At 38.4% G+C, this 21,881-nt stretch overlaps 1 protein-coding gene across 2 annotated transcripts in view; it reads left to right on the top strand.

Moving 5' to 3' along the window:
- Positions 1-21,881, top strand: part of BMPR1A (bone morphogenetic protein receptor type 1A) — a 135,352-nt gene that overhangs the window by 93,347 nt on the left and 20,124 nt on the right. Inside the window, exons 3-6 of one of the 2 annotated variants that reach the window (XM_032838305.1) lie at positions 3,309-3,385; positions 9,645-9,864; positions 16,696-16,858; positions 19,060-19,162. In XM_032838305.1, the coding sequence (XP_032694196.1) occupies positions 9,795-9,864; positions 16,696-16,858; positions 19,060-19,162 (336 nt within the window). In that variant the 5' untranslated portion in view covers positions 3,309-3,385; positions 9,645-9,794. The remainder of the gene's footprint in view (positions 1-3,308; positions 3,386-9,644; positions 9,865-16,695; positions 16,859-19,059; positions 19,163-21,881) is intronic. The other variant, XM_032838304.1, reaches the window with a different exon arrangement.

Here is a 21,881-nt window from a genome sequence, read left to right as displayed (position 1 = left end):
CCTGCTTCCCTTCCTCTCTCTCTGCCTGCCTCTCTGCCTACTTGTGATCTCTATCTCTCTGTCAGATAAATAAATAAAATCTTTTTTTTAATTGTAATTAGAGAAAAAAGTGAAAAGAAACTGATTTTCAGCTGTTTTTGCCTTATGCAGGTACTTATACAGCAAGAATAGGAGTCTTTTTTAAGTGGTCAAAAGAGAGGGAAAAAAAGTAAAGTGTAAGTAAAATTTGCATTTAGACATTAGTTCGAACAAGGTAATTTTTCTTCCTAAAGGCCTAATACTATTGCATCTTGGATATCTAGAACCACAGAGGAGCCTTTAGATAATGAAAAACAGTAGTCAGGTCATTTAGTCAAGAATCTGTATTTCTCAACAAGGAGAGCACTATTGACATTTGGTTGAGACAGCTCTTTGTTTTGAGGGCTCATCCCTGCATATTATATTGCGTTTTCTATTTTGGTCCTTTTTCACCAACCAAAAAGTCACCCGCATATTTCCAGATCTTCTTAGGGAGGGACACACTTGCAAAAGCTCGTGACTGGGGCGCCTGGATGGCTCAGTGGGTTAAAGCCTCTGCCTTCAGCTCAGGTCATGATCCCAGGGTCTCTGCTCAGCAGGGAGCCTGCTTCCCCCTCTCTCTGCCTGCCTCTCTACTTGTGATCTGTCAAATAAATAAAATCTTAAAAAAAAAAAAAAAGAAAGCTCATGACTTTTTTTGAAAGGTTGATTTTTCATATTGAATGCATAAATACAGACATATTTTGATTTAGTTTCCTGAGTGAAATATGGGTAGAAGTTTTTTGTTGTTATTTTTGAAGTTCTGCTTTGTTCTCCCCGCCCCCCTTAGTTCTAGAAGTTGGATATATTCCACTGAAAGATTGATCTAGCAATTCAATTAGTTTTTTGGCCACAGCTATTTATTGAGTTAACCCAGAAACTGTTCGATTACATGTAATCTTGCTTATGGAAATGAGAAATCTGTTTTGAGAACCAAATTTTGGTATTCTTTTAGGCATCTTGACTTTGGGTCACATAGGTTAGAATAGGAAGCCCAGCCAAACCTGAGCAAACTTCTAACTTGGATAGGTTATAATTATTTGTGGGAGAAGAAATGAAATGTACTGAGTCTAGAAGATTTCATTCCTGAGGTCAGAACATCTTAGAACTCTTTGAATATACATATATTAAAATGCAGTTTCTAAGCACTTGGGAAATGTTACCTATGTTGTTGGCTTCTGCTTAGTGAAGTAAATACATATAAAAATGTGTGTGGTGTGTGTGTAGTCTGTTCAGTCTCTGAGGTCAGTTTTCTGAAGTATTTGTATCAATCAGGGCCCAGTCAGGAACCACAGTGGCCGTTTTCACAGGAAGAATTTGATATAGGGAATTGACTACAAAGGTGTTAGGGAATTGAAAAAGCCAACGAAACACTGGGATTAAGCAGGAATGGTCATGTGGGAAGCAGCTACCACCCTGAAGAGACTGAGGTTTCAGAACCTAGATGCTTGGAGAATGTGTGCCCCTGTGGAGGCAGCTCAGAGCCCAGCTGCGGCTGGCCCCTGAGGAGCTCGGAACATAGGTCCTGAGGTGCCAGGCTCTCAGACTTTGAGGTGCTGGCACCCCTGGGTCAGAATGTGGGCCATGAGCCTGGTTCTGGAAGTGTGGCAGGAAGCTGGAAACTAGAACCTACTGGCTGCTGCCTTTGCGGAGGGTGTGGCTCAGACGGCTGACTGGGAGCAGCAGAGTCCGGAGGAAGCAAGTCCCTTCGCCCTCTTCCAGCTTTCTCTCTTTCCCCTGTTAGCAGAGCCTGTGAGGGAGCTAGCTGGTGAAAAGACCTGTTAGCATTATCCCAGCTCAGTGTCGCACAGTAGAGTATCGAGAGTTTTTCCCCTATCTGAGCAGCGGTGTATAATGAGGAGCATACTACTTTCAGGGTTTTTTTTCTCATTACCTGCCTCCTACTGACTTCGCAGCAGTGGGTGGAATTTGGGCTTTGTCAGCACCAGACTTGACTCTAACTGGTTGTGTGATCTTGGGCAAGTTTCTTAACTCGGCTGTGCTTCACTTTTTCCTTGCAGAGTTGTCAAGTTGAAGTAAAATCTTACGTGGCTCAATAAAAAATAACTTCCTGTTTCCTCTTTGATGGATTTACTCATGTACCGATTCGATAAAACACGGCCCTTGGGCTTCAAAGACCTGGGGCTTAGTTGTTCCCTAAGTCGCTAGCTATATGAAATTCAAGTCGCTTTAGCTCTCTGAGCCTGTCTTTCCTCTGTCAGAGTAGGAATAATTTTACTTACTGTAAGGGTCATACAGATGGTTTAATGCACATAAAACTAATTTGCAAATTATAAAGACGGGCAATGCTAACCTAAAGTTATCACTAAATAATATTTATGAGTTTCTCTCATTTAATCTATATAGAAGACCTAGATCTGTCGTATGCTAGACCTTGAACTCTTCACTGCCATTTCATACTGATTTTATCTGTGTAAAAATACTGTGCAGAAAACACAGGTAGTATTGTTCACCGTTTCCCCTAATACACCTGAACAGGGACGACCAAACGCTGCTCCTCCCAGGCATTTCTGCAACCACTGATTCACTTCGCTTGTTTTTTGGTCATCTGTGCTTATTCCAGAGGAGAGACAGAACAACACCCAGACCCCTCTATGGACAGCTGGCAGTAAGACTCTCTTCTGAGCGCAGTCGTGCCAAAGATTGATGTATAGCCTAATCTGGTCTTATTTGCGAGCTTTTTCATTTAATAGAAATAAATGAACAAAAAAAACCTTTGGACCAACTAGGTTAGGGGATTTGTAGTACAAAGTTGAATGGTTGAAAATAGATCTCCTTTAAAAAAAAAATAAGTTTGTAAACCAGGAAGCATTTATTGTGCATCTGATACTGAGCCCAGGTGTGAGATGTAATAGTATAAATGCATCAGCAATGTATAATGCTGTGCTTGTTTGGTTTGCCTTTCTGTTCCTGGAAGAATTCATACTTGTATTGGGAAGAATAGTCCGTTGGCCCAGAAGGAAAGTGAAAGGTTTTGAATGAAGAGGGGACGACTAAGCAGAAATACAAAGGTTAAATGCATTAAAGTTGCTTTGAATAAATAATTGAGCGTTGGGAAAAGGTTAAGTCTAGTTAGGAAGTAACTTCAGTGGTGACAATGAAATTAGTGACCTTAAGGTGTTGAAGACATGGCAATTAGAAATGTCTCTATAAAGTGGAACTTCTCCATCCCTTGTAGATCAGAATTCAGAATTCAGTGAGATGGTTGGTTCTCTTTGCTCCTTTTTCAGACTTTCCAAAAGACCTCATTATGAATGTGTCACCCTCACAGATTCTCACAGCATAGCCTCCCAAGGCAGACATTTTGGTGAGATTCCTGTGTATTACCACAGATACACTTACATAACTATTTATTTAAGCATGTTTTTTTCTTAAGGGTTTATGTTTAGATTTGGATGAGATTGTTTTCACACTGATATAAAAATAGCCATGAGCAGTGTTACTACAGTTGTCTATGTGTATATTAGCTCAGGGATTGATGGGGGAGAGATGGTTCGAAGTGGGGAAGGAATAGATAGATGGGTTGCTGGTTAAGAGAAAGGACAATATTCTTATGCTAATCTAAGCTCTGGATAAGGAGCAAAGCAGCCACGCAAACAATGGCTGTGGAGCCAGAAAGTCTGCAGTGAGTCTAGTCCTTCTCAGAAAGCTTGTCAGGCCAGGCGCCTGGAGCTGCCTAGGGGGAGGGACCCCTGAAGGGGGAGTTTTCTCCTCACTACTTCATGGAATTGGCAGCTGGCCAGCTTGTTGAAAATTCCCAAACCTCACTACTAGAGAGTAAAAATTAAGGGTGGGGGGCTTAACGGGAAGAGGAAAGAATGACTTTCATCTGTTTTTTCAGCTGACTTCAGCCTTTTCCTGTTTTTTTATTGTGACTGAACTATTGGTTCAGCCTTACTTCTGTTTACCAAGCTTTGTAATTTTTTATTTAAAAAGAAATTATTTATAATTTATTGAATAAGTTGCCATAGATTATTTTCCTAAAGAAGGAACAGCGATCTATGTATGTAGTAATGGAAAGTATATTTCAATGCCTGTTTGAAATAAATATTTTAAAATAACTTTTAAACACCAGCATCATTTTGAAATTTTGATCATGTAGCAATTTCAGATGTCTGCGTTTCCTTATATCCTTAGCTTTCCAAGATTAGATATTTTAAATTTAATATAAAAATTCCAATGTGTTATCCCTAGGAGTTTAAAATCTGTTATTTTCAGATGTTAGAATTATAAAATACTCTGTTTCAGGAATGTGATTGCAAAATATCGCTACTGTTTTGCTATGTCATGATCACAGAAACAGTTAATATGATGGGACAAATAGAGGGAAAGTCATCAGTATTTATATTATTAATAACAGTAATCACAACCGTAACAACAAATGATTAATTCTAAGAAGCACGATGTTAATTCATTTGGGTTAGTATTATCATTCCCATTGTGTGGCTAAGAAGACTGAGACTTTAGACAGCTTGAATAACTTCTCCGAAATTACATTGCAATAAATGCTGGAGCTGATACTTGAAACCAGTAGACTGACATCAGAATTCACTCTCTTAAATTTGCCAGGATATTATATGAGAACATAAAATTGTTCTACCTAGAACATGAAACTGACGTCATCTTTCTGGAACTCATACCTTAAAGGGCATGTGTTTAACAGTATAGAAAGTAGAACTAGCGATGGTTTTCTTCCCACAAGTTGAACCTTATTTGTTCAGATAATTTTAAAGGAAAGAGCATACTTTTGGTTACTCCTCTGAAAGAAAGGTGTTACTTATATTTACCAGTTAGTTCCTTGGGCATTGTGACTATCTTATACTTCTGCTATTATGCTCTGAATTGACTGTGCTTTCTAGACTTCTGTTTTTTGGTTGCCTGTACAATAACTTACAGTGATTAGGCTTTTTATTATTATCGCAGATTTCTTATAATGACTATATTATATAGCAGTGAATGTTTTCTGTTGCCACCCAACAAATTACCCCAAAACCTAGCAGCTTAAAACAAGCATTTATGATCTCCCACATTTTCTGACAGTCTGGAATCCACCAGGGGCTTACCTGGATGGGTCTGGGATAGAGTCTCGTGAATTGTGCTGGTGAAGCTGCGGTCACCTGAAAGCCTCCCAGGGGCTGCAGCCTCCATGTGCAAGCCGGCTCACTCCCATGCTGCTGGCAGGAGGCCTTGGCTCCCCGCCACATGGCCCTCGGGGTAAGGCTGCTTGAGTGTCCTGATGACATGGTGGCTAGCTTCCCTCAAAGTGAGTTTCTCAAGAAAGAACAAGGTGGAATCAGAATTGCCTTTTATGATCTAGTCTCTGAAGTCTCACTCTGTGGTCACAATCTCATTTTATTTGTTAGAAGTGACTCATTAAAACCAGTGGGAGTTCTAGGCCGGGAAGTAGGCTCCTCCTGTTGAAGGTACTGTCACAGCATTCGTGGACATGTTTTAGATTACCGCAGTGCTCTTTTGGTAGATTGTTGTTTTTTTTAACCTGTGAAGAAGTATCACTTGTGAATAGTGGTTTATATTCCAACTGTGCTAATATACGCTACATTAATACTGTACACGGTCGGTTCTAGACCATGAACTTATTTTATTAGTGAATGCCAAATAAAGATATGTGGTGTTAATGCTTTTATTAATCCTGTTTTTAAATGAATGTTGGTGTTCTGGGGCCCTCTTTTCTTTTCATTCTTAGAAGGCCATCTCATACAAAGCCATAGCTTCAAATACTCTATACTGTTGATGTAATAGATTGGTATCTTCAGTACCTAAAATGTCCTTTAAGCTTCATGCCCATTAGACATTCCCTCTGGGTAATCTCAAATGTCTAAAATTGAACCCTTGATCTCTTCTCCTTGCTCCTTTCAAAATCTGCTTGTCCTTATTTCAGTAATTGCTTATGCCAGAAATGGGAGATCTTCTTTGACACTCACTCTCCCTCACCCCCATATATAATGCAATACTAAGCCCTATTAAATCTGCTTATGAAATATACATTGAACCCGTCCATTATACCACCACTACCCAAATCTTAACCACCATTGTCCCTCTTGTAAACTACTACACTGTCTCTCTCACTGGTATGTTTGCTTCGGCTTTTTTTCCCCTTCAGTCCATTATATAGACACCAGATAATTGCTTTCCCATCCCACTTAGACTTAAATCCCATATTCTTCATACACTCTTGCCTGATCTTGTCGTTGTTTTTCCTATTTCTTCAAGCCCATATCCCACCAACTACCCCTTATTCTCACCATTCCAGAAATATCATTCTTCCATTGTTCTTTTCTGCCTCAAGATCCTTGTATAGGCTGTTCCTTATGCCTAGAACTCACCCCTGTTTCTTTACCTGGCTAACTCTAATTCTTCATATGTCAACTTAAATGTCGCTTTTTAGCATGGCTTCCCTTCATCTTTCCAGATGAGATTAGGTCACCACCCCATGCCTCTCTTGGACCTGGCACTTTTCTTTCCTTACACTTAGCACAAGTTATGATTACATATGATTTGTACTGTCTTGTTCAGTGCCTGACTATCTTAATTGTCTTGTTTAATGACTGTGAGCTCCGTGAGGGCTGGGCCCATTTTGCCATCATCAGTATATTCTCAGTGTCTAGTACAGAATCATGTATATAATAGGTACTTAATAAATATTTAGGAAATAAATTAATAGTCAGTGGCAAGAATACTGTCCCCGCAGGACTTCAGCGTTAGAAGGAATCTAATGAATCAATCCTTTCCGTCATGTCTGTCATGTCCTTGACAGAGGTGCATTCTCAATTTGTTCCTTTGATACTCTGTGAGCAAAGGCCCCCGATCTTTGAGTTGTAATCTCAATTGTAGTCATTTCCCTGTTCTTTGCATTCCTGTCATTCCTCTCTGAAGTGTTGAAGAGGCCTGACCAGGTGGAATGAAGAAGGTGGTTACCCTCTTTGATTATAGCAGTGTGCCTCTATCCCTGCTTGATAAGGCTGCCTTCGTGTCTTAGCAGTTGTCATAAGCAGTGATGCATATGGAGCTGGTAGTCAGCTAAAACCTAACATTTTTCTTTTAAAGATTAAGGCTTTTCCATTGTTAGACTACAAATGAGGCAATTGAAGCCATTTTTACCTTTAGCCTTCTGTTGGCTGATAGCTGCTTTTTTTGGCTATCAGAATTTCTTGAAGACAGATTGTTATAGATCACACCTGTTACTTCCTGTGACATAAATATGTATGAGAGGAGGAAACTTTATTGAGCACCTATTCTATACCAGGCTCTCCTACTTTATGATACGTAATTTACATTGTATGACCTACATACAACTGGGGTAGCAGTTAACACATGGACTCTGGACTCTGAGCTTCTTGAGTAGAATTAGAGCCCTGCCGCTTACCAGTAAATGCCTTAAATTGTGCTTGCTTCAGTTTCCTCATCTGTAAAATTAAAATAATAATCTCACCTCCCTCATAAGGTGGTTGTGAAGATCTGATAAATAAATACTATATTCAAAGCATTTGTAATGGTGCTGGTACATAATTAGAGGTAAATATGTATTAGCTATTACCTCATTTAGTTCTTAAAGTAATGATGAGTTAATAACGTAATTTCAGTTTTACAGATGAGGAAATCATCCAGAGAGGTCAGGTTACTTATTTCAGGCAGATCAGGATTTGAACTTGTGCCCAGCATAGCAGTCACAGATGTTTATGGGGAAGAATCACACATAATCCCCTTCCTGTGAAAGGGACTATGACTGTGGCAGGTGCTTAGAGTCTCAGCTGCTCTGCAGGATGGCTTGGTTGTCCTGCTAGTGATACTAGACCACATACCAGCTTTAAATAAATCGATGAGGAAACAATGAGTCTGGAAGAGGGAACCAGTCAGAGCAATCAGTCTCCTGCCCATAACCATGAGCTACGTGAAGCGGGGACTGTCACACTCATATTTGTATTCTAGCACCTTGCACTGATGTGTCATATGTACTCAGAAAGGGCTCTTGGTGAGTGAAAGTGAGTGGAAGTATGGAGCAGGGTGGGGAGCTAGTAAGAGAGGCAGAAATGATGCCAGGGTTTTTGCCATGGGTGACCAAAGAGATGGCATCACCTTCCTCTGTGATAGTAAATGCAGAAGGAGGCAGGCCTAGAGGGTTCAGAAGGAAAGTTAATGCTTTTGATTTAGACGAGTGGTGTGTAATTCTAGTAGAGATACTTAATAAGCAAATAGAAATGTGACGGGAGAGCAGGGTTGAAATTATACTGCAAACTGCTTTTGAGTTTGAAACCTGGAACGAGTATCCCTGGAATCACAGTTGTATAATTTCAAGAAGGGAGTTTTCCCAGGAAATGCTATTAAGTCACATTATAGATGTTTTCTGTAATTATTTTAGATTTTACGTCTTAAATCTCTCAGCATTATGTAGATGGGAACCAATTTAATTTTATAGGAGAGAAGTGAGAAATTGTAAAGATTTTAGAAGTCAGCCATATTAAAATGCACAATATAAATGACACTCTATAAACTGTATTTCCTCAATACTGTGCCTTTGAAGAGCTAAGTAAAGTGAAAAATTCTTAGGTCGATAAAATAGAAAGCTCAGGTTGTTTGTGGTAGAAATCATGCTGGGGTAATTGTGTCAAGAATAAATAAAATCTTTTTCATTCAGGAATAGTTCAGGCTGAAATCAATAAAATCAATTGTCTGAACCAGTACGATGGGAGAAAAATAGAATTATATTCATCTATATACGAACTAGTCGGGTTTTTTTTGTTACCTATTTCAACTATTATATAGTTGCCAGATCTTAACCTGGGAGGTTATGTTTCACATCATCCATATTAAACGCTCAATTTTATACTAATGAAGTCAGATTTGCAATATTTTAGGAAAATAATTTTAAGATATATTTCTATTGCTTTAATGATGAAGCATACTGCATATTTAAATATGTGTGATTATCTAGGTAGCCTTTCTCTTCTATGGAATAAATTATTTATTGCAAAGATTTGAGGTGTTTTTATCACATCTATTGGGATTTGAAAGATTATTGATGAATAGCTTCGTATTTTAAATTCATTTTTTCCTGCTTTATTCTTAATATATTTAGAAATTGTTACTAATAAAATAATTAGAGCAGCCAGAAAAGACTATCGGGGTTATTTAGTGTACTTGTTTTACATATGATTACTCTGAGATCAGGAGAGGTGGCAACCTATTTACTGAATTATTTAAGCTTTTGAATTACAGTACCTTTTTGTTGTTGGAAATAAAGATAGCTTTATTCCTTAAAAATTTATTTCATTTCTGAGTGGCTCAGTTGGTTAAGCTTCCAAGTCTTGATTTTAGCTTGGGTCATGATCCCAGAGTTAGGCTATTGAGCCCCATGTTTAGCTCCATGCCGGACGCGGAGCCTGTTTAAGATTCTCTCCCTTTTCCCCTCTCCCAATTCTGTCTCCCTCTCTCCAACCCCAAAATGTATTTCATTATTTAAAAGTATGTTTAAGCATTTGTTTTTCTCTCTTAGTTTTGAAAACTTTCCAAATTCAGTTATATTCATTATCTTTTTTGTATTTTTATAGGAATCAAGAGAAAGCAGTGGAAGTTGAAGTCATTGTCAAGTGATTGAGACCTTTTGCAAGAAAATCATTTGGATAAAAGTCATTTAAATAGTGACATAACAGGACCAGTTATTAGAGGTGACAGTATATAGGAAACATTAAAATTGAACAATGACTCAGCTGTATATTTACATCAAATTATTGGGAGCCTATCTGTTCATCATTTCTTATTATGTTCAAGGTAAATCAGTGTTCATTTAAGTAATCTTCTCTTTTTCATTAATTTATTTCTATGTTTAAAACACTCATTTTTGAAACTGCTCCTTCGACTCATGTCCCTTTTTGAACAGTTAGGCTCAGTATTGCCAGCATAGCTTTTAAGTAAAAAGGCAAAGAATAAGTACATGCCAAATAATTTTGAACTTGACTGTGGTAGAACCATTGTCAAGTATTTGTTAAAATCAGCCTCTCTGAATCTGTTCTATTATCCATAACATGGATATTATGATATGCAACATTAAGTCTTGTGAGGATTAAATGAGAGAAAGTATAAAATGAAGTATCTGTCACTAGTTAAGACTAAGATACAGGGTAATAGGTACTCAAGACTTAGTTTTAAAATTCCTTTCTCCTTTAAAATACAATACGGAATAAATGTAAATAATTTAAAAAATCATTTTGTCATCATTAAAAAACTTTAGAAAGGTAAGTTGCATTTGTGTGTGTGCTAAATACTAAAATTTCTTCATAGAATACTCAAAGTTTTATTTATGAACAACATTGTAATTTTGTGTTCACAGCTTGGAACTCCCGAACAGGAAATTACTGTGATGACTCTGAGGATCAGATGGGCTATATTTGCACATGGGCTTTTTCCCAGATGGTTTAGTTAGGACATTATTTCAAACTGAAGAGATAGTACTGTTTTGCAAAAGGTTTTTAGATTAAAGTTATTGGGTCTCTTCATTCTCTTAAGTTTAGATTAAAGTTATTGGATCTCTTCATCCTCTTAAGTTTATGTCATCACAGATTCTTTCATAATGTTTCATTAACAGTAATAAAGATTAATATCTACAAGTAAGAAATAGAATTAACAGCACAAATATTTTGACAGTTTCATTAAAAAAAATTATTTAGGGGCGCCTGGGTGGCTCAGTGGGTTAAGCCACTGCCTTCGGCTCAGGTCATGATCTCAGGGTCTTGGGATCGAGTCACGCATCGGGCTCTCTGCTCAGCAGGGAGCCTGCTTCCCCCCCCCCCTCTCTCTCTGCCTGCCTCTCTGGCTACTTGTGATCTCTGTCAAATAAATAAATAAAATCTTAAAAAAAAAATTATTTAGGGGCACCTAGGTGGCTCAGTTGGTTAAACACTGCTTTCAGCTTGGGTTGTGATCCTGGGGTCCTGGAATCGAGCCCCGCATCGGGCTGTCTGCTCAGCAGGAAGTCTGCTTCTCCCTCTGCGTCTCCCTCTGCTCATGTTCTCTCTCTCTCTCTCAAATAAGTAAATAAAATCCTTTTTAAAAGGTGTTTATTTATTTTAGAGAAAGAGTGTGCGCACTAGTCAGGGAAGAGGCAGAGAGAGAGAGAATCCCAAGCAGACTCCCTGCTGACCATGAAGCCCAATGTGGGGCTCAGTCTCCTGACCCTGAGATCATGACCTGAGCTGAAACCAAGAGTCAGACACCTAACCAATTGAGCCACCCCAGGTGCCCATGACATTTTCATTTTAAAGATAAAATCTGTAGCTTCATATTTTATTTTAAGTGTAATTAATACCTTTAGTATTTTCTTGCTCAGAATACAGAAAGCCCTCTTCTAAAAGTCACTTTTGGTGAAATACCAAATTATTTAATAAAATACCTTTATTTAACAGCTCTTGTATATGTCTTGTTGAGCAGCATCAGCCAGAGCTGTCATAGTTTTGAAGATGAGTTAAATCAATAGTAGCATATTTGCTGTCTTATTCCCAGGTAATCAGTATTTGATGTTAAATTTTTTTTTAAATCTGTGTAGATCACACAAGGCAATATAATTCAAAATTCTTTCCCTACCCTGATTCAAACTGTACTATAATTAAACTTTTATTAGATGAAATGAGTTGGTAAATAGTTATCAGGTGTAAGTGAAAAATCTTAATAAGAATTATGTTTCTGTGATGAATAGCCAAATATGTTACATTTCCTTTCAAAAAGAAGATAAAAATATTTAGTCTTAAAGAAAAGAAAAACCAATATAGAAGAAAATGTTACTTCTTAGAGATTACTAAGGACCAGAGAGTGATGTTAGTGGAAATAACTTGACTTTATCTTCAACTTTAGCTTCAGTTGTGTCTTGGGAAAGTAAATTTCTTCATATATTGGTCTCCTTGTTGTAAAATAGAAATAATAACATGTATCCTAGATGTAAACAGGAATTTTTGGAGCATTAGATGTTTTGATAAAGATTTAAGTCCTTTACATTGAGATGGTTGGAACAAAGAATGAGTTACCTAATGTTAACATTAATTGCTATTTAGTTCTTGTTTTTGGCTTGGTCACAAGTTTTAGGAATGGATTTTAGCTTTAAGAAACTGCCTAACAGTGATTTAAACAAATAGATTTATTTTTTGATGTAGATGGTAGATATTTGCAGTTTGCTCATTCAGTAGTTGAGTGGTGTCAGGGTTGACATCTGTAGTTTTCTTGACATTTCCCTAATGGTTACAAAACGACTGCTGTTATCTGCATTGGATGAAGGAAAAATGAGGAAAGGGTCAGCACTGACTTCAACTGGATGTTATTTCAGGAAAGCAAAATGTCCCCAGAAACCAACTTTCTGCTCGCAGATTTTATCATGTTTTGTTGGATAAACTGAAACAGTTGCTAGGGCTACTGAAAAACTGGGAGACGGAATTGTGACAGTCAGTTTAGATTAATGTAAGTCCATTGCCTATGGCCGGACACATGTCCCACCAGACAGAATCAAGAGTTGGACAGGAAGATAGGGAAAATAGATATCCTTTGGTCAACTTAGAGAGTCTGGAACAGATTCTTTCTCTTCTGTCAGTTAAGGTGTTTTCAACTATAAGTAACAACAGCAACAACAAAAAACCCCAATTCAAAATAGCTTAAACAATAAGGAAAATGTTGTATTACAAAACAAGAAGTCTGAAGGTAGGGGGACTTCAGTAAGTCCATTTCTTGGCTCATCAAGTTTTTTCTCTTTTTCAACTTTGTTCTCCTCCACCTATTAATTTAGCCCTAGGTTAACTCACTTCATGGCCGCAGTGTGGCTGCTTTGGGGCCAGGGATCCCATGTAGATATGGCAGATTTGAGTTGGCAGCATTCGGTAGAAGACAAATGGATGTCTCTCATGTCTCTTTCTAATTGGAAAAGAACTCTTTCCCCAGGCACCTCACCTCTTCCTCCCCCTTCCTCTTCTAGCAGACTTCCTTGTCACTTTATTGGCAGAATTAATTTATCCTCTTGTGTAAGTGGTGGCAAGGGGAGTGGAACTAAAATTGTTGGATTGGACAAAACAGTTGTCTCTACTGAGGGTAGGGCTGTGCTTCCCTGAATCACATGGAGGAGGGAGCAAATACTTAAAAAAGGGTGTGTGTGTGTTGCTAGCAAGGTAAAGGGGGAAGGAATGCCTAACAGCATCTGTTGCAGGGTATCACATCTGTCCACCTTACATCATACATACCCTTCTTGCATGCATATACTGAAAGTGCCCGTGTTGTTGGAAACATTCAGTTCCTCCTCAAAGGTATACATGTATGTATAACCCAGAGGTTTATCCCCTTAATGCACTCGGCCACTCATTCAGGACTTTTGGGTAGTATGTAACCTTGTCTACCAGGTTCACGTGGACTTCTTCATGGTCTAGCAGTGAGTAGCTAAGAGAAATTGTCAGTGCCCAACACACCTCGTATTCAGTGATGAAGAAGAAATTGGATAAGTCCTATATAAACTCCCATTCAGAAGGACAGCTTGGAAATCACCTTCAGTAATCACTGCTCCAAAGCACATAGGTTAAGGAGAATTGTTACTGATGTCCCATTGATGTCTCATTGGTCTCTCCTGCTCTCCTACCATTTGCCTTCTGATTCCTGTTCTAGACATTGTGCCTTAAGGACGGGGGAGGACTTTCTCTGCTTCGTACAAAGGAAGCCCCTAGATTGCTGGGAAAGCAAGAAAAATTATTTAGTCAGGAAAAAAATGGTAAAATCATTGATGCCAAAAATTGCCATTAATGACAAAGGTGGTATAAACGTGTCTATATATAGTCATTTGTCTCTTTTAGCCATTCATCTCTGTATTTATATATATTTAGTTTTTTCTCAGTTGTTACACTTGAACATGTAAACCTTAAATATTTTTTTGCATGTATTTGTTTTGAAATACAACCTATAGCTTCAGCCCACCCAGACCTCATAATTTTATGCTTTGTAAACACAGGACTAGTGAGTAGAAAGAGATTGGCATATTGTAGGAACTAACAGAAAGTGCCTACGCATGGTGGAGGGTAGGTGCTGTGAGTTGATGTTGGAGAGGTACACAGGGTCCAAATTCTGCTGGCGGTGGGTGTGGTGAAGAAGGTTGGAGTTTATTCTGAGTGCATATGGAGTCATTAATTGGTTTTAAGCAGGGGGGGCATGACAGGATCAGATTTATGATTATAAGGTAACTCTGGCTCCTGTGTAAGAAATGGATGGGAGGGCCCAGGAACAGAAGTTGGGAGGTCAGCATGGAGATTCCTGTCAGAAGTGGCACGGCATGATGGGCCCAGGTAATAGCAGTGAAGTTGGAAAAAACTGGAAAAACTTGAGATCTATTTTGGAGGTTGGGCCAAAAGACTTGGGAGATGGGTTTGAGGAGAGATACGTCAGTGAGTTCCATTTTGGACAAGTTAATTTTGAGATTACTTCAGCAGTTTAAGGCTGGAGGGGTAAATCTAGGAACCATCAACAAAGAGATTTGTTTAAACCTTGGGATGGGTGCTGTCACCTAGGGAGATAGTGCAGAGAAGCTGTTGCTTTGTTATTTTTCTCTGCATCCGTGCCTCTATTTAGGGAAATCTTACAACTTTAAGATACAGCTTAGTTTTCATTGCTTTTGACACCTAGGCCGAGTTTGTGTTCCAGGCGCCTTCCTTTGTTTACCTTTGTATTATATCACTTTTCACAGTGTGTGTGTTTATGTCTTATTGCCCTTCCCTGTTTCTCAAGGACCAGATCAGTTTCCAGCATTCAGTAACTTGCTTGCACATAGCTGGCCTCTAATCAGTATTTTGTTAAATAAATATTTGAGGTAATATAAACCCCAGGTGCAAATTATTATAATTAGGGTTTTTAATTTCCTAAATTCAGATAGTGTTTTGGGAAATTATGTGTGTTAACTATGCTGTAACTCTGAATATTCTAGGCAGTGGTGATCTTTTAGTGTGCTCTTTGTTATTAAGTAATTTCTTCGTTTATACCCTTTTTTATATGTAATTAAGCCCTTTATTATACATTCATGTCTATATATAACCTTGAGTTGAATTGAGCAGGAATTATTATCACCATATTTTAGAGATAGAAGAGCTTTGGAGAATAACACCTAGGATATATTTGGGATTTGAACCCTTACCTTCACACTGTTACTTCCATGTCATTTCTACCACACTATACCACTTTTTCTGTGTTTCACTAGATTTTTGAAAATTAATTGCATGTAGTATATTATTTACCATTTGTTCTCCATGCTTAGATTAATGCTTCCTTCTGTTATCATAGTGGATTTTAAAGCTGGTGAGGAGAATTCAGGTGGCCTCTAGTTCTGTGGTCTTACTAAGTAAATGAGGTCTGGAGAAGTGACATGGCTGGTCCATGATTATCCAGCCAGCTAAACTGTGGTGAGACCATCATAGGACCATAGTAGACCACAGAACAGGTCTCCTCATTTTTAACCTACTGGATTTCTTCTGTTCTTGCCCACCATGCCTTTTTATTACGTTTTACAGTTAATGTTCCTAACGTAAATGAGGTCTTTAAGCTTTTTATCAATTTAAAGGGTTAAATGAAGATTATTAAAATTCAAAGCATGGAGTCACTAAAAAAAAAAAAATAGCAGGACGTTCTTTTCCTGTTATGAGTATGTGTTTGTGTGTTACTTTTTCTTTTCAGTAGTTCATTTTTCCCGTATGGCTAAATTTAAAGTCAAGTCCACATTATGCTTGAGCCACTTATCTAACTTTTATAATGAAGTGTTGTTTATACACAGTTCTCTTAATATTTTATACCTGTTTGGCTCTACATTTTGGAGGTCAGCCCTCCAGGAATAGGCTGGCCGATTTCAGTTGATTCAGAGGGAACGGGGAATTACTGAAACATTTTAGTTTTGTTCTGCTTTCAGCCTGGAAGATTGAGTACCAGATATGACAGTATCTGTCATTTGAGGCTACTTGACTGTAATGCAAGAACACAGTTCTATTTTCATAAGCTAACTACTGCCCGGCAGTAACCTTCAGTTTCTGGCAGCATAGGCTGGATTTGAACCAATGACCTTGAGATAAAAGGCACCAGATAATATGATTAGTCTCCTTGCTCTCACAATTCCCTTACTTAAGCAAGTAAAGTCCAAAACGAAATGCTTAGTAACTCCACTTCCACCTAGAGGCACAAATAAAGGACTTGTCTTGTTTTGTTTTTTAAGCTAGTCCCACGTCTTGAGCCAAGGAGTTTAAGAACCATAATTCATGTATTTTTTTTTAATGATTGGAAACAATCTCAGACATCCTGAAATTGCTTCCCATTTTGCACCTTTCTTACAAGTCATGACAGTATTCTACCTTTGCCACATTGTTTGTCTTCCACTGTGCAAAATTTGTGACACAGTCCTCTCTGTATGTCTCACAAAACCTGGGATGGTTTTTCTGTGCACAATAGGTTATTAACAAATTTTAAATGTATGATTGAAATGTATTTTTGATTAAACACAGTAGCTGCCATACTGTAATAAGAAAACCTAGAAACTTCTCATTGGAAATTGAAATGAAAGAATTAGCTTTTCAGAAATGGTTTATTCACAAATTTCATATTTGAATACAGGGCAGAATCTAGACAGTATGCTCCACGGTACTGGGATGAAATCGGACTCTGACCAGAAAAAATCAGAAAATGGAGTAACCTTAGCACCAGAGGATACCTTGCCTTTTTTAAAGTGCTATTGCTCAGGACACTGCCCAGATGATGCTATTAATAACACTTGCATGTAAGTATTTTATGCAGCCCTTCTTGAAGTTATGAGAATAGGAGGTGCATTTGATGCTATTTTAGGAATTGTTCACATTGTTTAATTTTTTTTTCCCCCTTAATTTTATGTGGTATCTTTCCAAAGAGCCAAAAAGCTTCTTGTTCTGCATATGGGAACATTTAGTACTACTACATGATTGATGGTTCTTTTCTTACAGTAACATTGTAATATCCCTTTTAAAGGAGATAAAAGGAATTTGGTATTCATCTAACATTTTGAGTTTATTTAATAATCTTTTTATCACAAAGTTTATTGATACTTATTGTAGAAAATTTAGAGATTACCAAAAAAGCAATTCACCCCAATCTTATAATTCTGAATTGGCTGAAATATTTTACCAAAAGATAGGGGTTGATATTGTGATATTTAATTAATTTTATGTTACTTTCTTACAAGTGAGCTCCCCATCCAAGCCTGATTTATATGACAGTTTTAATTTTCCTACTTAATTTTATGTTCACTTTGCAACACATTTGTAAATGATCATGTAATTCTATTCCATATTGTTTGGGGACATCAAAGAATTGACTTATTAGCCAAAATTCCCTGAATGACACACTCATCAATTAATTAATTGTGTCCCTTTTATGAAGGTAATAACATCTGACCTTGTGCTTTCCTAATGATTGGATACTCTTTGAATGTCACCAGACGTAAAGCAAAAAAGTATACATGTAAAATACTGAAATTATATGAATAGCTCACCATGTCTTAGATTTGTTGTTTTGTCCTCTGGTGGTGGTTGAATTTATCGTGACAGCTTGGATGATCTGTCACAGGAGTGTGTTCCCCACTGTGGCACCAAGTAATTTCTTGCCAAACTTCTTGTCTGTAGTATGTGCCTGATATGTGTGTGCTGTTAGTGGTTTAGTAATCCAGAACAGAACTGAATCATTAATTTTAACAGACTTTTGCCCCATACTTAGCATTTTTCCCTATAAAAAAGTAATAATTCTGCAAGAGTCTTTTAAGTAGAGATAATATACTTACTGATGTGAATAAGTAAGAACACCCAAAAACTTTTTTTTTAAGATTTTATTTATTGATTTATTTTGTGAGAGAGAGAGAGAGAGAGAGAGAGAGAGAAAATCTACAGCAGACTCCCAGCTGAGCACGGAGCCTGATATGGGTCTCAATCCCACAATCCTGAGACCATGACCTGGGCCAAAATCCAAGAGTCAGACACAACTGACTGAGCCACCCAGGAGTCCCACACACACAAAAAAACTTTCACAAGTGTCTTCCTACCCATTAAGGTCTAAATGAATATATTAGGGATAAACTCCAACATACTAATACTAAAATGATAACATTTCATTAAACACATATATATGTACATTTCTTGAAGCTCTTCAGAAGTTATCCCTTTTTTCTTTTCTTTTTTTTTTTTTTTTAATTTATTTGACAGAGATCACAAGTAGGCAGAGAGAGAGAGGAGGAAGCAGGCTCCCCACCGAGCAGAGAGCCCGATGCAGGGCTCGATCCCAGGACCCTGGGATCATGACCTGAGCCGAAGGCAGAGGCTTTAACCCACTGAGCCACCCAGGCGCCCCAAGAGGAAATCATTTTTTTAAAACATTTATTTATTTGAAAGCAAGAAAGCAAGCGTGTACGAGTTGGGAGAGGGGCAAAGCGGGAGGTGGGGGGAGCAAGTAAATCTCAAGCAGAGTCCCCACTGAACATGGAGTCTTGCTCACAGGGCTTGATCCCACAACCCTGAGATCTTGACCTGAGCCTGAGCGGAAACCAGGAATCAGACACTCAGTCGATTGAGTCACCTAGGTGCCCTAACGAGGCAGCCATTTTTACACGTATTTTTAAAACATTAAGATTCTTTACTTTGTAAAATTTTATAAATCCGCTTTCTGTGATCATGTAACTCTGATTAGCAAAGAGAAGTTACGTAGTCATATTTAGAGGACTCATTTTAAAAGAAATCTTTTGCCCCTTGGACCGTTAGGTTTTAGTTCAGACGTGACCTCTTTCGTTTGCCTGAAAACCCATAGAGTTTTGCCAATAAATAACACGAATATAGTTCTAGTTGAAAAAACAGGAACTACAGGCCATCAGTATCCAGTCACATTCAAATTGAGATTTAATTGGTACTTTCTTATGTAACGTTATGTTGTTTTTTTTTTTTGTGGGGTCTTTTCTTTTAGAACTAATGGGCATTGCTTTGCCATCATAGAAGAAGATGACCAGGGAGAAACCACATTAGCTTCAGGGTGTATGAAATATGAAGGATCTGACTTTCAGTGCAAGGTAAGGATCTCCATTGGGGCCTCTGAAATAAAGAAGGGAGGGACCACATGAAAAGTATTCATCTCTCCAGGAGGAGTGTGCCTGATCTGTTCATCACTGTATCTTCTTGTAAATCAAATATATTGGAGGAAGTTTAGCTCTTGCTTCAAATAGTGAGATTGTGTTAATTGAAGTTCCAGATTTTTTTTTTTCAGATTATTTTACTTTTTAAAAAAAGGTTTGAATCATCCTGTTCGCAGATTGTCATGACTGCAAAAAATATTGTCACAGTATCACCCATGGATTATAAAACTGACTGGAAAGACTTTAGGGTAATGGGCAGTAACCTTTGTATCACTGAGACAAGCCCTTGTAAGGAAATCTCAGTGGAGTTATTTTAACAGCAGCAGCAAAGGCATTAGAGAGCTGGTAAGAAAGAGTTTATGAACATCCTGATGGCTGTCGGGTATAAATCTAATCTCTTCAAAATCCTGTACAGTAATTTTACCCCAGCAGTCCTTTTAGTGTTTCTGAAAAACAGTTTCAGATGGAACCGTTTGTGACAAATTTAAGGTTTGACTATTTTAGGAAGTTATTTCCATCATTAAGAAATTCTCAGGATTGACAGAAACTTTAAAGGTTATATGGTCCAACCTCTGCTAAAGTTCGGGATCCCTCCCCCGCCACACACGTATTGCATCCCATCTGTTTTCTAGTGCCACACCTCTAGTAATGGGTCCTCACCTCCCAAGACCACCTATTTCGTCTGTACGAACGACCTCACCTGATCTTTAGAAAGCTCTTCCTTCTAATGACTATAAATCTCTTCCTACCCCTTTGGACCACAGAGGACAAATCTAAAGCCTCTTTAATAAGACAGCCCTTTACTGTGTGAAGTAAGTTTTCTGTGTGGTCCTGTGTTCCTCCCCATACCCTCTCATCTTTGCCTGGTGAAAATGCGAGTTCCCAGTCACCTCACCTGCTCCGTGTGTGATCAGCTTTCGTGACTCTGGTTTCTCAGGGTTGTATGCAGAATCTAATGTGGATTGACCCAGGGTTTGGGGGAGGGAGATAAATAGCTCCTTTCTCTTTTTCTAAATACAGCCAAATCTCATGTTAGATGGCAGATTGTCATACCACACTCTTGAAACCTGTGGAGCTTCCCATCAGCTGAAATCCCCATCTTTCACTCACGCTACTGCTGAACCACATCTCTTCCATTCTTTGTTGGTTCTTTTGGTTTCTTGACACAAATAGGAGGATGGGAATGGAATGAGTTTTGTTAAACAGTTGTTACATACTTGTCTATGTTACATTTTATCATGTTAGAATTAGTCCTTTGCTGTAATTTATAAGGATTTGGGGGGGGGATGCTAATTTGATTATTTCTTCCAGTTTTATGCCATTTGCATGTTTTATCAACCCTGAACTCTGTACCTTTTTTAATCACTGAAAATACGGAAGAAAGAACTGTGGTTAGAGCACAGAGCTCAACAGTAATAACCAGTATCCGGCAAGCCCCCTAAACTAGGTGTATCATAAATTGAACTCACTAATAGAAGTTAGTTGTTAAACTTCACAGTCTGTATTCAAATCCATGTGCTGCTTCTTGCTAGCTGCAGAATTTGGGGGCAAGAAGCTTTTCTTTTTTCAAGTTGTTTTCTTCTAAGGGAGTTGTAAGGATCAAATGAGATAACCTATGTGTAAAGAGTTTAGCACAGAGGGCTTAATAAATGTTAGCTTTTATAATATTGATGATATAACTGAGCAGTTGTTAAGCTGGTTATGTGAGTCCCTAAGTACACACAGACTATTACACAAGGATCACATACATGCGTGGATAATTTAGGGGAATTGCTTTCCCACGCCTAGTCCTATATTGTGCTCTTAGGCTGCCTGAGAACAGGGTTCCCCAGGCAGTTTCTGTTCCTTTCTCCCTTTGCACAATCGCCCATCTCCTGATTTACAGATCAAAGGCCTGGGACCACAAACCTCATTTCCAGACAGTGTTGTAATTCACATCTAAGTATCTAAGCTCACAGGACTCTGGTCAGATCACAGAATTGGACATGGATGGAGGATGGGAGCGGAGGAGTGCAGGAATAGTGCAGAAATGATCCACCTTGATCATCTGATCTTTGCCCACTCAGACATACGGTTAACTATCGAAGAAAGGTGGGACCTGGGGCTGCTATTGCTGTTCTTGGTCAAGCCACATTGACTCTTCTAGGAGTTTATAAGCATTTTTGGCTTGTTCTAGAATCCCCACTAGGATCATGTCACACTCACTAGACAGAAAGAATTTATTTATCAAATATTTAAGGTTTGCTTTTAATGTGCCAGGTACTTGGTGTAAGCTACCTCATTTCCTCACAGTTACCCCACAAGCAGGTATTTTTGTCCTCCATTTTAGAACAGAGGAAACAGAAGCCCAGAGAGAAGTTCATTGTTCACAAAGTTAGTAAGTGGCAAAGCTAGGATTTAATAAGCTTTTTGGTTCCAGAGCCCTTGCTTTTTCCATAATACCATGCAGCCTCCAAACTCTAGTTGGCCAAGTCTGCTTTCTTTTTCTTTTAAAAAAAAGAAGGAGTATAACATTTAGCTCTTCAGTGCCCAGTACTCGTTCTTGCTAAAATCTTACCATCGCACTGGCCTTCCAGGCCTCTCTCTTCCTTTGCTGGGTGTGCTCACCTGGCTTCGGCTTCAAGAGCAGGCACTCCTGCAGAGTGCAAGAGCCCTG

The sequence above is a fragment of the Lontra canadensis genome, unplaced genomic scaffold (genome assembly GCF_010015895.1).
Source record: "Lontra canadensis isolate GAN:19392208 unplaced genomic scaffold, GSC_riverotter_1.0 scaffold3, whole genome shotgun sequence".
Lineage (NCBI taxonomy): Eukaryota > Metazoa > Chordata > Mammalia > Carnivora > Mustelidae > Lontra > Lontra canadensis.
Note: the sequence above shows the minus strand (reverse complement) of the source record. Positions and strands in the feature narration are given on the sequence as shown.